Source organism: Mercenaria mercenaria, chromosome 15, assembly GCF_021730395.1.
Source record: "Mercenaria mercenaria strain notata chromosome 15, MADL_Memer_1, whole genome shotgun sequence".
Taxonomy (NCBI): Eukaryota; Metazoa; Mollusca; class Bivalvia; order Venerida; family Veneridae; genus Mercenaria; species Mercenaria mercenaria.
Window position 1 is genome coordinate 62,322,680 of NC_069375.1, and position 14,821 is coordinate 62,337,500.

Below are 14,821 nucleotides of genomic sequence, written 5' to 3' on the forward strand. Positions count from 1 at the left end.
TATTTTCTTCCTTGTTCAATGATCATATGAGGTGCTGATAAACGTGTGCGTTTTTAAAAGATCATTTGAAGGAATTATTGTTTTAGCCCAGGTAAATTTTTTTACTTGAAATAATGATGGAGACTGCGGACCAGCATGCCCAAAATTAAACTGTCGAGAAATCTTCCATGACATTTTTATCATATTGCACTGCTTCATAGTAGTTTAGAGTTTCGTAACGTACCGCGTAAACTTATGAGGTTCGCACTTTATAGCACACAATATGCCCACCCAATAACCCCCACCCCTCAAAAAAGTGTTAATAGGGTTTTTTATTTAGAACTTTAAATACTTTTATTCCGCTGAGTGGATTTGCTTTTGACCTGAAAAGGCGATTTAATAAAAAGAATTCTGGCACTTTCTTCGTTTATAAAGCTTTAAGAGAAAAATGTATTAAGAAAGACTCGCACTACTTACTTCCTTTATAATTCATTGGTACAGCTGTACCTTGTACAACATTTTCTAATTGGGAGTTTTTTGTAAAAGGTTTGGTCGTTCATGCGTTTATAACTTGTATTTCATAAATCCATAATGGTTGCATAGTTCTGCATTGAGACGGCTATGTAGTTAGCTATCGCGGTACTTAAAAATGTTATCATGAAAAAAAAAAAAAAACAAGTTCGAACAACTGTGATTTATCAGCAAGATCTTGATAACTATCGACGATGATTTTGATATTTCGACTTTCTTGAAAACTTCACCTCAATAACATAAGGATATCTCTAAAAGAATAATTTACCTGCGATAAAGTTTTCTTAAAATGCACAACTTTTCTTTTAGTTTAGAATATTATCGTGATATCTACCATGTATCTCATGGCAGTTTTAAGCCCTAACGCGAAATGTTGCGCTAAAATATTTTCAAGAAACAAACAGATTATCTAGAAAAGATCATGTTTTTTCTGAAATGTTTTCTTGGAAAGTTTACACTATTATCTTGATATGCTACCATAATCTATATAATTTTCCTTGTCGGGCTCTTATTTTTTTAGCTGGTGAGTGGATTTCTGTGAAACTGGATGACTCACCACAATAATCAGTCATGGTTTCAATTTTGATTATTTTACAGATACTACTCTTGCACGTTATTTTTGACAATAACATGTTAAATGTTACTATTGAGAAAAGGGGAATCGGGTTGTGAAACCATTATCGGTGAAAAAATAATTGTACTACTTAAGGTACTTCCGCCATCTTGAATTTAGAGTGACCTTCATTTGAGGTGTGAAAATATAGTGAACCAAAGCTTTCAAATGCAGCTGTTCCGCAGCACAAAAACAGCTCAGTTTGCAAGACCTGAACTAAAAGTAGCTGTATAAAAAGTGATACTAAAATTTGGAAATAAACAAAGCAGATATTTTACCTGTATTTTTCCAAATTTTTGGTTAGATTATAAATCCTTTCAAAATACTTTATTAAAAATTCATGAATGGCAAAAGTTAGTTCAAAGTTTCAATTAGTGCATAGGAGAATTGTCTTACTGAATAGAACTTAACTTATTACAAAATCTGTTTTCAAATCTGACCACTTCATGTATTAAAACGAAAATACATTTGTACATATTGCTATTTTCAACATACATAAAAGTAGTGCAATGTGCACACACTGATTTTTCTATGTATGGTGTACCAAACTGCCTAAAATTGTAAGAAAAGTCTCCGACTTAATGCGACCAAGATTTGGCAATGATCAAAAATTCGTTTAAAGGATTGTGCACGTGTAAGAAAGGTTTAATTTATTACAGTAGAATTTACGACTTACACGCTGCTTATCTCAAGGAAACTTTGGAGCAAATGGAATTTTCGAAACTTCTTGCGGTAACTACCGAAATTACTTAACGTAACTTTCTCACATATACGTGATTTTATATTTATTAATTATAAAAACAATCGAAATATTTGCTTTATCACGATATATGCAAACATTTTAGACAATCTTGAAACATTGGGCCACAGTATTTCCGCATACTGGTCCGGGACAAGTTCGATGTGTAGGCCTATAGAGATTCCTTATTAGATGTTTCATGCGTCGTAAACTAACCAGTTTTGATCTATCGACTTTTTATACACTATTACCGTGTTCACACTAGCAGAACGGTTTTATTTTTATTAGGCACTAATTGGCTATAATTGGTATTTGACATTCAAAACCCATCAAAAAATAATCTAGTTTGCATCCACACTAGGCAAAGAAATGTGGTTTAAATACAGACATGCAATTTTGGATGTTGGAAGTCACCAAATATCTTTCAATAAGCAAAAAAGGTTACAAAGAATTGAGGCTAACAGAAACAAGAAGGGGTCATCAATATTTAAACTTCTTTGTTCATCTAAGAATTTCTGTTCATTCCATCTATTATCCATTTTGAGCGTCAGCATGACTCCATATCGCAATTTAACGTTTTTGTTTCAACAACAGTCCAATAACTTTTGCCAGCCACAGCATCAATTGTTTGATACAAAAGAGAAACACATGGTATTCGTCCTCCAAAAGGTAAGATCTGTAGATTTGGGATTGTAAAACCAGTTGTAACCCACATTTGCGTTCACATTTGTAAAATAATGTAGCATTATTTTTTAATGTAGTATTAAAACCACCTCCCGAGGTAGTTTTAATGCTACATTACAGAAACCACTTGACCTTTACAAAATTCACGTTTTACACCACATATAGTGTGGACGCAAACGAGTTTAAAAAATAAACCCAAGTTAATGTAGGATTAAAAACGTAGTCTGAACACGGTATTAGAGAATTTATGCAGCATGTTTTTAAAAACGCAGTGAGAATAAATCGCAGACAAAAATGTACAGCCAAATATGTTAGGAGGTAATACAATTTGTATACAATTGTAGATAACTACAAAACAAACAAAATGCAATCAGTTGAACTTTTCAGGCGAAAACCTGATGATTAAAATCAGAAAGATCTCAAAAGTTACTGTTCTTTGTTAAACAATAATATTTTTTCACACTTTCATAGATATAAACTGATAATAAATGTGTATTGAAAATTCCGGCATAGAAATGGACACTGACTTTATATTACTGCGGTGTTGACAGCGGAAGCAGCGGTCCAGTACTAAGACTGTCTACGAAACCAAGGATAACGAGTACAAACATAAGGATCAGTGTTCAGTATACACCTGAAAATAATAGACTTGCTATTTGCCGAGTGCACACTTGTTTTCTATAGTCGTTAATATAAAGTAGACTTTGAAATATGCGCACACATGCATAATCTCATAAGCACTTCTTTAATGTATGAACCGCCTCGGTAGCCTAGTGGTATCTAGCGTCCGCTTCGAGAGCGGGAGGTCGTGGGTTCGATCCCCGGCCGCGTCATGCCAAAGACGTAAAAAATGGTACTAGCAGCTTCCTCGCTTGGCGCTCAGCATTAAGAGGATAGTGCTAGGACAGTCTGGTGTCAGTATAATGTGACTAGGTAGGGTATCATGTCACGTGTCTACGGCGTGATATTCCAGTGAGGCAGCACTATAAAGTTGAGCATTGTGCTCACTGCTACAAGTAGACACCGTCGTTTATATGACTGAAAAATTGTTGAAAAAGACGTTAAACCCAAACACACACACAACACACACACACACACACACACACACACACACACACACACACACACACTTTAATGTATGTTCTCTGAAATTAACAAATAACTGGCTCAACTGAGACACCATACTTTAAAGTAAATTCAGTTTATTCACCACGAGGTTCAAAATGCATGGGAGTCTCGTGATAGTCAAGCCTTTAATTTCACATGGTTAAAGTGTAAACAAATAGTTAAATTTGCTTCGTTTTATTTCTCACGGAAAAGATCGGACGGTTTTTGATATTGGAATAATTTTAGAACATATATGCATTTAAAGTTGAAAGTTTATCGTTTTCTACAGGATGTAAAACTGAAACAAGTAAGCACTTTTACTTTTTCAGCAATGTCCCTCAGGTGAACTTTGACACTGTTTACAAAGAGAAACCAGTTTTGTGTCATCCTGAAATGCGTTGTTCGGCTGAAACTTATAGTTCCCGGAAAAGTTCTAAAATGGTTTATTTTGGGGATTTTTGTTTTATTTATGTATTCAACACAATGTGCAATATTTCCAGTTTTTGAAAATGATTGAAATTGAACTTTATTTTAGAAAAAGTTCCGATCTTTCAATAATATTTTGCCAGCGGATGCTTACAAATTTTAAGTGAAATGCCTTTCTTGTCCAAAGGTGGTGTGTAAAGCGAAAAGCTATCATTACACATTGCGTTTATTCTTTAAATGTAAAGGATCGGTAACAGATTAAGGAGATCGGGCAGTGCTAAACTATACTAAATGGATATCTCTAGCCGTGAATAAGGAGGCATATATATTTCAGTAAGGAAATCTGAGGTAAAAGAACAATCATATATTTAATTCCTTGAAATAAACATGGCGGCGAAATATTTTAGAAAAACTGTGCACGTGTTTTGCGCATTAGAATGTTTAACGACATTTTCTTGAAAAAGTAACGCTCGTATGCACTATTTTGGCATTTCTTTGATTTGAAAATAAATATTTTATAGCAATTTAGGTTACATACGATACCGAAATTTTGCACAAAAAATGTTCACTCATTTTCTTCCAAAGCACTGTGGAGATGGGGTTCAACGTAGCTTTCATGCTCGCAAGTTTACCTACAGATATACCTTTTCAACTTTTATCATATATTTTTTGTGTCCTTGCATTTCGAAAGCTGTTTCGAGGATTCTGATTTTTCACATGAATTTCTAATTTCAATTTGCGGAAGTACCTTAAGGCATCGCCTACAGTGGCGGCCATTTGACTCAAAATTTTACATGCAAATTTTCATGAAAATAAAAGATGATTAAGTGGTAACAATAAAGTCAATAAATTTGTCATAATTATGTTTTAAATATCTATGTGAACATTATCAAGTAAAAGGATGTGCATTTCACTACCTGTTTTATGCCTTTATTCGATATTTTTCTATGACAAAATTTTGCAATTTTACGTGCAGTCAAACTCAATATATATTCAATACATTTCAAAGATAATTACAGCCAATTGTAAAGCAGACTGTGAAGAATAAAGTCTTCAGAAATTTTTTTGAAATTTTACCTGATTACTGAATTATACATAAAAATCCCAACACCATCAATTTATCCAATTTGTGTTATCTGTTCACACATAATTTACATGTATATAAACAGGTGATATTATAGGATTATGTATAGGTTTACCTGGCTACCTGTGGTCAGTGATGCATGTACAATTAAATTTACATGGGGTTGTCTTTTTGTGTCTAATGCAATAACCAGGAACAATATCGACAAAAATCCATAAGAGTTTGCAGTATACATATTGTACTATGAAATTAACTAAATTTTGTCTTTGTAATATTTTTTATATTGGAGTTTGACTGCACATAAAATTTCAATATTTTGGGGTAAACTTTCGGTCTAAACGAGACTCTAACATTTTACAAATGGCATATGTACTATAAATCATCATATGCTTCTTATGTTGATGATAATTTGACCAGCTGTTAAGGCTTTAGTGCAATTTTCAAGAGAAAAATACTCTGCCTGAAAATATGAACTGATACTGAGTTGTGACTGTGGCGATGCCTTAAAGTACTTTTGAATGTATTGACTGTAAAGAAAACCCTGATTTACCACGAAGTTATCCTGAATTACAAATGAAGACGTAATCGACTTTTCCGATAATGTTTTCGTTATCGTTTTCTATTCAGTCGGCGAACGATAATAAAAATGGTGCGAAAATGTCAGGCGAGTCTAAGACAGATAATTTAGGTTGGTCAGATGTCACGGCAGATAGGAATTCATACGATACTTGTCAAATAGAAATCAACACTTACTTGACTGGCGAAATAACTCAGATGGCTAAGCTGTCCGTTTTCAAATGCAGTGCTAAAATAACACGAGTTCGAAACTCGCAAGAGGTTTATTTTCTAAGGTTACATGGATATTTTTACATATGCTTTACATTTTTACATCAATGTTTATGCTTTACAGTTGGTGTTTGCAATATGACTTCTCCTCGGCGATGTATGACCATCTTGTGTCTATTCGCCGTAAAACCCAACTCACTCACTCACTTATTTTCTAAGGAAACGTTTTATGTAGCTCTGCTTTGTTTGTTTTATTTCAGTTTGATTCTCAGTTTGTCGTCTCTTTTTTTATCTTATTACGTGTATTTCTTTTCTCTATTTTTTCTATTTTGTTTTAACTTGTTTTAATATCTATGAAATTTTAATCAGTAAAATCCATTTCATTTCCGGCTAGTCCGCTGTATCTGTTGCAGAATCGTCAGTTGTGTCCTTTTCAGAATTTCAGAATAATGAAATCGCTCATCAGAAGCTTTTTTCAATGTTCGCCATTTCGAACTATGGAATGGTATGTTAGTGTATAATGTTGGGGTAATGTACTTACATTCCATCGGTGAAAATTGGACGTTCACAAAGTACCCGTGTATGCTGTAGATCTATTACCGTATTATTTTTAAAGCCATTTGAAAACCCGGCATTGTATCTATGCTGAAAAAAGGTACAAAGTATACTTCAGTCCAGTATCGAACTCCGGACCTCGGGTGTCATACCTAGCGACCTAACCCATTGCACTAATACAGTACTTCGTTCATCGAGTCTCAGTTTGAGAAACAAATCCATATCGTCTATGCGTGATTTACCTAAACTGGTAAATAATAAGGTCGACTGTGTTTGTTTACAAATATCAAATTATCGTTCGATTACTGTATGCTATATATTGGCCTTATCACACAATAAACAAAACTTTGTCTGTTCAAACAACAGATATTGGTCAATATACGCAAAACCCGATGCATTTGTATTAGGGTGACCTACTAGCGTAACTTGCATACTGTACCGTACACAGAGGGAGACGACTCGATTCACAGGGGCGTCCCCGTCTTTTTTAAAGTGGTCCGGTGGTGTTCCAAGAGTCCCGAAGGCACAAGAGGACAGACGCCCCTAGGAAATGATGATGCCCGGAGATCAATTTTTATGCATTCATTTATCTAAAACTGGTTTAAATCAGAGGCTTTTATTTTATTATAATCCAATGCACTCTTCATGTCCTTCAAGATCGTCATACACGGGATGCTGGGAACTGGTGCCTTCGCATCGAAACGGACATTCCTTGGACTTCAACTCAACCGAAAAAACCCTCTTAACTTAACTCGTTTCACAACTGGGTTGCCGCAGGGACGGATCTACAATTTTGTTCCAGGAGTGGGGAGGGTTCCAGATGTATGTTCAACTGTGAGAGTGAAGCTTTAAATGTTTTCACCATTAACTTCGAGAATTCTGGGGGCGCGCGTGTGTGTGTGTGTGTGTGGGGGGGGGGGGGGGTCAGTAATTTTCTTAGAGCTTCATAAACAAGAGATGAAGCGTGTAGTATTTTCCAGTATTTGTTTAAAGCAAGATCTATTAGATATATCTGCGGCTGACAAGGGATTGTAAAAATACACAAGACGTAATACTTTATTTAATTTGAAATCATAGCATTACCATGTGTTCTCTTCTCAACTGAACGCTATGTCAAGAATATGTAGATGGATATTTCCAAACTTTAATTAACACGAGATTGCTTTCAAGTTTGTTAGGCCTGTCGAGTGACGAAGGACCATCTTGTTCTGCTTGCGTTTGCTTTGGTTAGGCTTTTATATTGCATTTTAATAAAGATAATAAAAATGCCATCGAATTGTAGTTAGACTTAAAAACAATTACTTGCTGCGTTAATGAGAACAGATTCAGTTGAGAATTATTTAAAAGTGAAATTTATGTTTTAATTTTAACTTTTTCATCTATTTTCCTAGGTGTGGGTTGTTTGGAACGCCCTTGAGTAATGGTTGGACACTTCTAGTTTTAAAGGTAATTGTTTCTGTCCATGTGATTCTTACTGCATGATCAGGTCCGTCTTGTGCTTTTTCAAATTTTGAAGTTTTATCTTTTCTTCAGGTGATTTTGATTCCGATCTAAAATCAGCTCTTCATGGCGAATAAAAAGATGGATCGAGATTTTTTCAAAAAAGACACCATACATGGACTAATGAAAAGAATAATGTATAAAAAGTATTTGCAAGCGTACATTGCAAAGACTCAATATGAAAAGGTAAAATACGCTTACAAAACAATCATAATAGATGCGTTTGCTGGAGCTGGTAGATATGGACCGCAGTACCAGTGGCCTGCAGAAATAGAAAAGTATGGATCACCACTGATCGCGCTTATGGTTGCGTTGGGTTTCTCTCATAGGAAACAGAAAATGCCCAATGTTATCTGGGGATGGGAAGGATCTTGCAAGAATCCGGAGACTGAACTTAGAGGCCTTAGCAAATCTAACAGAATGGAATCTGTTAGAATTGACGACAGTTGTGATATTGAATTGATATTTATTGAAAGTAATAACGAGAATTACAAAGAGTTAACCTGTAATGTTGAAATATTACTAATAAGGTTCATAGCAAGTTATTACCCGTCGTGCAGATATGGGAGAGTAAAAAGTGATGACAAAACGTACTTCTCGTTCACCGATCATCCGTTTTCCATCCATGTCAGGATCATTAACGGTAGTTTCGAAACTTTTGAGCCACCTCCTGATCTGGAAAAAAGCGGGGTAGTTAGTCTGACTTTCCTTGATCCATTTGGATATACGAAAACACCAATGCGAAATGTTCAACGATTTTCACCAGGTCCTAGAAATGATATCCTTATAAATTTCATGAGTAGTTATGTGAACCGCCAGGTGAAGAGAAATCCAAAAGGTGTGGCTGCTTTGTTTGGAATAGATCTGGAGCAAATTGCTGAAAGGGATAAAGAAAGCTTGTCCGACTTTGTAGATAACATTATCAGGTCATACGAAAAGCCGAACGAAGTCTTACCGTTGAAAAGGGCTAAGGTTATCGCAAAAAATTATGAACAATTTTTGAAAAAGAAAACTGGAACAAAGTTTTCTCTTACTTTTGAAATGAGAAGAGAAAACAATGACATTCTTTATCATATAATTTACATAACAAACCACATAGAAGGAGTAAAATCAATGAAAGAATCGATGAACAGATGCTCTCAGGTAGAAGACGGAATGGAAATGTCAGAATTTTACATTCTGCGGAAAGGTCAAAAAATAAATCTCGGAAATATGGACAACCCTGAGAAGGTCGCAAACACCGTATATGAACACTTCAAGGGCCGAGAAGAGGTAAAATTATGCCGAATAAGCAATTTTGTTTGGATTGATACTCCATATTTATTCAGGACGAAACCTCTCGGAAAATTGGAAAAGGGTGGCAAAATTAGCGTGAGACATGTTTGCCCATCTAATAGCCAAAGAAAAAGGAGACGTTACACATTTCCAGAAAAACCCAAAGAGGGCAATCCTGTAATGTACTATCTAACATTTTCATCAGAAAACGTTACGTCAGATCATCCTGAGCAGTCATTTAGTAGTACAGCTGATGTTTTGCCTAGTAAAGTTGAAACGAGTGGTAAATCATCAAAAGGGAACGTTGTAAAGAAGAAAAAGGTTATGAAAAGAAAAGAAAATGGAGGCACGTGTGCAAGTGTGAAAATGAATGTTAAAGAAAAATTTGAAAATGATGCAAGATCGATAGAGAAAAAAGTAGAAAAGATAACAGACCTGAAGAAGAGGGAGGAATCAGACAAAATTGCAAATAAGAAAATTGAGAGTGTACAATTCATAGAAAATCGAGAGAAAGAAAGAAAACAGAAAATGAAGCTGAAAAGAAGAGAGAAATCCGAGAAGCGTAAGAATGGGAAAGAAAAATTGACAAGTGATAGAACATCGAAAGAGAATGAAATAAAGAAGAAAATGAAGCTGAAAAGAAGAGATGAATCGAAAGAGTGTGATATTGAGAATAAAGAGATAGAAGGAAAACTGACAAGTAAGAGAAAACCGGGAGAGAAAGAAACAAAGAAGAAAGCGAAGCTGAAAAGAAGAGACAAATCAAAAAGGTTTGATATTGGGGAAGTGGAGACAGAAGAAAAAGTGAAAAGTGATAGAAAGTCGAAAGAGAAAGAAAGAAAGATGAAAATGAAGCTTAAAAGAAGAGAGGGATCACACAAATGTGCTAGTTTGAAAGTTGAGAATAAAACAGGACTAGAAAGTGCGAGAAAATCGAACAACAAAGAAGTAAAGGAGAAAAGAAATATTAAAAAGTTTTCTGTCGAGCGCAAGAGAAAGAAAGAAATCGACATTTCATCTCAAACTAACCAAAAGAAGCCAAAACTCAGTTGACAGAAAAACGGCTTCGTACAAATCAGTAACGAGGAAACTGGTGTTAAAATCTGAATATTTCGCCTTTTCTAATTCGTTGAAATTTGGGACGAAAAGAAAAAATATCGATATCTTTGCTTTATCATCTATATTGTGTTGTGGCCCGCCCGCCTAGCTCAGTAGGTAGAGCGTTGGTCTACGGATGGAGGGGTCATGAGTTAGATCCTCGGGCGGAGTGTATGTTTTCCGTGACTATTTGATAAACAACATTGTGTCTGAAATCATTCGTCCTCCACTTCTAATTCATGTGGGGAAGTTGGCAGTTACTTACGGAGAACAGATTTGTACTGGTACAGAATCCAGGAACACTGGTTAGGTTTATTGCCCGCCATTACATGACTGAAATACTGTTGAAAACAGCGTTAACCAAAAACAAACAAACAAACATATATTGCGTTTTGTGTTAATCAGTTTTGTTGTCATCGCATATAGATTTTATTCATTTAAGCTTTGTGTTACCCGGAGACTGCATGTACTTTCAAATTGGAACGCACAAATATGTATTTTTAAGGGTAATTCTTTTTTCACAGCATACTTTTAGTGCAATATCATGCTAGTTCTGCTTTTTAACGTAACCAGGGCTTTTTTTCTCAAGATTACGGTGAAATTTTCTTTCTTCGCATCGTAAAAAGCTCGCCTTTACCAAAGGTAATAACGGACTTCATAGACCGACATCTATACATTCTGTCAGAAATGGCTTTAAAATGCAACGTTTCGTGTTGTAGAGCTTCAAACTTCCTCGAACCCTGAACCAGCACCTCTACTTACATCTAATTGTCCAGGAGAGTAGTATGTACATTCAACCTGATTTGCTCATATGTTGTTTTATTAAATGGCATAATAAGCACCATTTATTTGTTCTTTTAGAATTGAAAAAAAAGTTTTGGGTAGGACCACTAAATCCCCAGCCCTACCTAAACTCAAATTATTAAGGCTAGTAGGATGTACTTATCAACCTGATTTGGCTCAGAATTTGAATTCTGAAAAAAAAACTTAAAATGCAACATTTTACCATTTTTTAATGTAGAATTTTACAATTTCAAAACAGGAATATACAACTAGTCCACCTGTTACTGGAAGGAATGCTATAAGGATAATATTTTGTCTTGTTTTATCATGAGTGTCATTTTCGTAATTCCATTCTCAAGTATCAGAGTCTGACACTAACTAGCCTGAATCAATTGCCTTTTCATAAAATGTTTCCTCAACTATCCCAGTTATTCCATTTAAAAAGACTGACTGTTATCATAATTATCTTCTGTTAAAGGCAAAGAAAATCTCCTATATAAGTGACCCCCCCCCCGCCCCCCCCCCCCTCCCCAAAAAAAAAAAAAATAAAAAATACCAGACTTTTTAATCCCCAATATACAAGATCCTGTCTGGTCCAGTCTGATAAGGGTCAATAAAACCCCTGTAGACTTGACATGTAGCCTAATTATTGTCAGAGAATCATAAATTTTATTGCCTACAGATAAATTGGTTATTTCCTGTGTTTTGCATTTTATTGATTGGAATGCTGTATTTTTTTTTTTTTTTTTTTTTTAGAATGTACACAAAATTAATTTAATTGATGTTGAGTAATGTCCCGACCAATTAAATAATAACTCTTATAGCGAAGCAATTCTTCTCACTCCTTAACAATTAAATAATTACTTAAAATTTAATAAAAGAAATTAAAAGTTTGTTTATTCAATGATTATGATCTTTTTATCAAAAGTAACAAAATAAAACCAGAAAAAGAAATGATAATTGCTGGATTTTATTAGAAATTAAAGAAGCGTTCAGATGCATTTTTAATAGATAAAATGGAATATGGACAGAAAGATTTTATATATTAAAAATGCATAATTCCCCTTGTGTTGTCTAAATAACGACTCTTTTATGTATAATAAAATCCAGCAATAAAGAGATATCATTATTCAAAATACACATATAATTTATTATTTTTAAAAGTTATGTGCCTGAATGCATTTTTTATATATTTGATTAAAAAAAAAAACAAAAAAAACACAGCAATGATGAAATGTAAATGTTAAAAAACTTGAATATTAAAAATATGAAAAAACATTGTTGTATCTTATCACTTTGTTTATTTAGCCCTAATTCAATCAAGCTTTCTAAACTCGTTATAAAGGTGAGAAGTGATTTGCTCTGAAGGTGAGAAATATCACCTGTAATTTATGTACTGCACAGTAGCTATACAGTAGCTTATTATAATAAACAGATGCAAGTCTATCAATGGTCCAGTCTTGTGTATTGGCCCTTACCACCAATACGCAGACCTTATCATTCCCATAGGCCACATACCTGGCATACCAGAATCAGTGTCTTTAAATGTATAATTCAGGAGCAGAAAGATATATTATGTAAATACCTCCCTTCAAAATTAGGATTTTTTTAAAATGCGTATTTTAAAAAATAGATTTATTTTGTAGTTGCCTACATGTAAGACATGTTTGAAACAATATCTGAAAACTTTGTATTTGTTTAATATCATTATTTGTTATGATTGTGTTACAGCCAGAAAACCGATGTTTATTTATCAAATAATCAAGGTCTTCGAGTGGTTTATAGTCTAATTTACCACGGTTCAGAGTTCATAGGAATTGAACCACGAGGGCGTTAGCCCGCGCAGTTAATACTGAAACATCTGAACGATGAACAGTAGGCTAGTAGTTTGGACGATAAATAAAAGAAAGCATAGATTGTTTTCATTTTGACATGCCCGTTGACATATTTCAATAAAAATAAAGTTGTAGGATGGATTCATCTACTTCATTTACCCGAGGATCGGGCATCATGCGGCAATTTGACGTCATTATTTACGTCATAATGCTCTTACCGGTCCGCGCCTCAACCGTTGTTTATCGCGGAATATACAGAGCTTGATTTCCTTCTTTGTTCAACTGGAAAGCAAATCGAGACATGTTAGAATGCTACATTTAAAACAAAGTAAAAACAAAACATTTATAGATCTGTCATTCAATTTCATAACTATTGGGGTATTTCAACAAATTTTCTAAAGCAGCACTTCGTTTTGCCAGTAGATCTGTACTAAATTTTAAGCTCGTCCACAGCTAGATCTAGGGCGACTTCATTTTTTTCCATCAAGTTTGACACGGAGAATGCATATGACACTGAAAAAAATGATAAAGTCAGAAACATGAGTATATAAGATATTGGTCAAAAGGCAATAAGAATAACGCTTTTTTTCCCCATTATTTTAAAATAGTTGCAACTGTTTACTCCCTTTTGAACAATATTCTTTGTTATTTATTAGGATACCTTGCAAAAATCATATATTATTAAGTCTGTAGTTGCTTTGATATATAGCTGACAGATATAAGCAAACAACACTTCAAAAGTTACTTGAGTATTTTGAAATAATTTGAATTTATCGCGGTGAAACTGCAGAACTTCATGTTGGAATCTATTCAAAGAAAAATGCAATTTAAAACAAATGTTATCTACCATGAAAAGTGAGCGAATTACTCATTATACAATAGATGCACTTTATACATTAAAGACGCTCGCGACAGTTTCGTCATTTTTCGCAATAATAGATTTTGATGAAATGTTCTGTGTTACAAGATTATGTTATGATGTATTGAAAAATGAAATAAAAATACTAGGTCACCAGCACTGTTTCAGCTTTATTTGTCCTTAGATATGATGCTATATTGAACATTTTTTCAAAATGTCGATATAATGTAACAGAATAAATAAAATATTTAGTTATATAGTTCGATTCCAGTGTTGTCTTGATATGTTATTGACAAACATTTTTCAGAGTGTATTTTAGATGAGTCGGCAAGATATAACTTTAATGATTTGTTAATGTATAGAATAGGCATGTTGGTTTAATTTCTATCTGTCTTAATAGCACTCTAGAGCTGGGCATTATGTACACTGCTATAAAGTAGATTTATTGAAACATTTGCTAAATTTGAGAAAAAGGGGAAAAAAACACGATATTATCAACGGCATTATAAGTGAAATTGAATATTAAGTTAAAGCGAAAGTACACAGACGACTCGTATCTGTTAAAACAGATTATCTTCTTAATTTTTAATTTTGTAGTTTGACGACTAACATCTGTATGTCTTTTAATGCGACGAGACTTAGTTTCGTTTTACTATTCCGGATGTCTAAACTGTTTTACCTGAGATGGCCATATCTGAAACATATGAAAACCAAATGGTACTCATTTTCAATTATCGTCCCCTTAATGCAAAAAGGTACCATGAGCATATGAATAAAGAAGGCACTTGGTACCTTTTTGCATTAAGGGGGTGTTATATATGTTTCATTTTATAGGGATTCAGGAACAGAAAAGCGATAGATTCAGTAGGGAAAAGGTATGCAAACCAAACCTTGTAAATAGGTAGCTTTCACAGTCATTGCTATTTGATAATATAAAAAGGATTAAAGTTAATAATTTATAATAAAT

At 34.1% G+C, this 14,821-nt stretch overlaps 1 protein-coding gene across 1 annotated transcript; it reads left to right on the forward strand.

Moving 5' to 3' along the window:
* Positions 1-11,549, forward strand: LOC123562368 (biorientation of chromosomes in cell division protein 1-like 1). Its single transcript, XM_053525423.1, has 2 exons — positions 1-91; positions 8,038-11,549. Exon 2 carries the CDS (start codon positions 8,071-8,073, stop codon positions 10,330-10,332), a length of 2,262 nt encoding a protein of 753 aa, XP_053381398.1. The 5' UTR covers positions 1-91; positions 8,038-8,070; the 3' UTR covers positions 10,333-11,549.
* Positions 11,550-14,821: the final 3,272 nt, after the last annotated feature.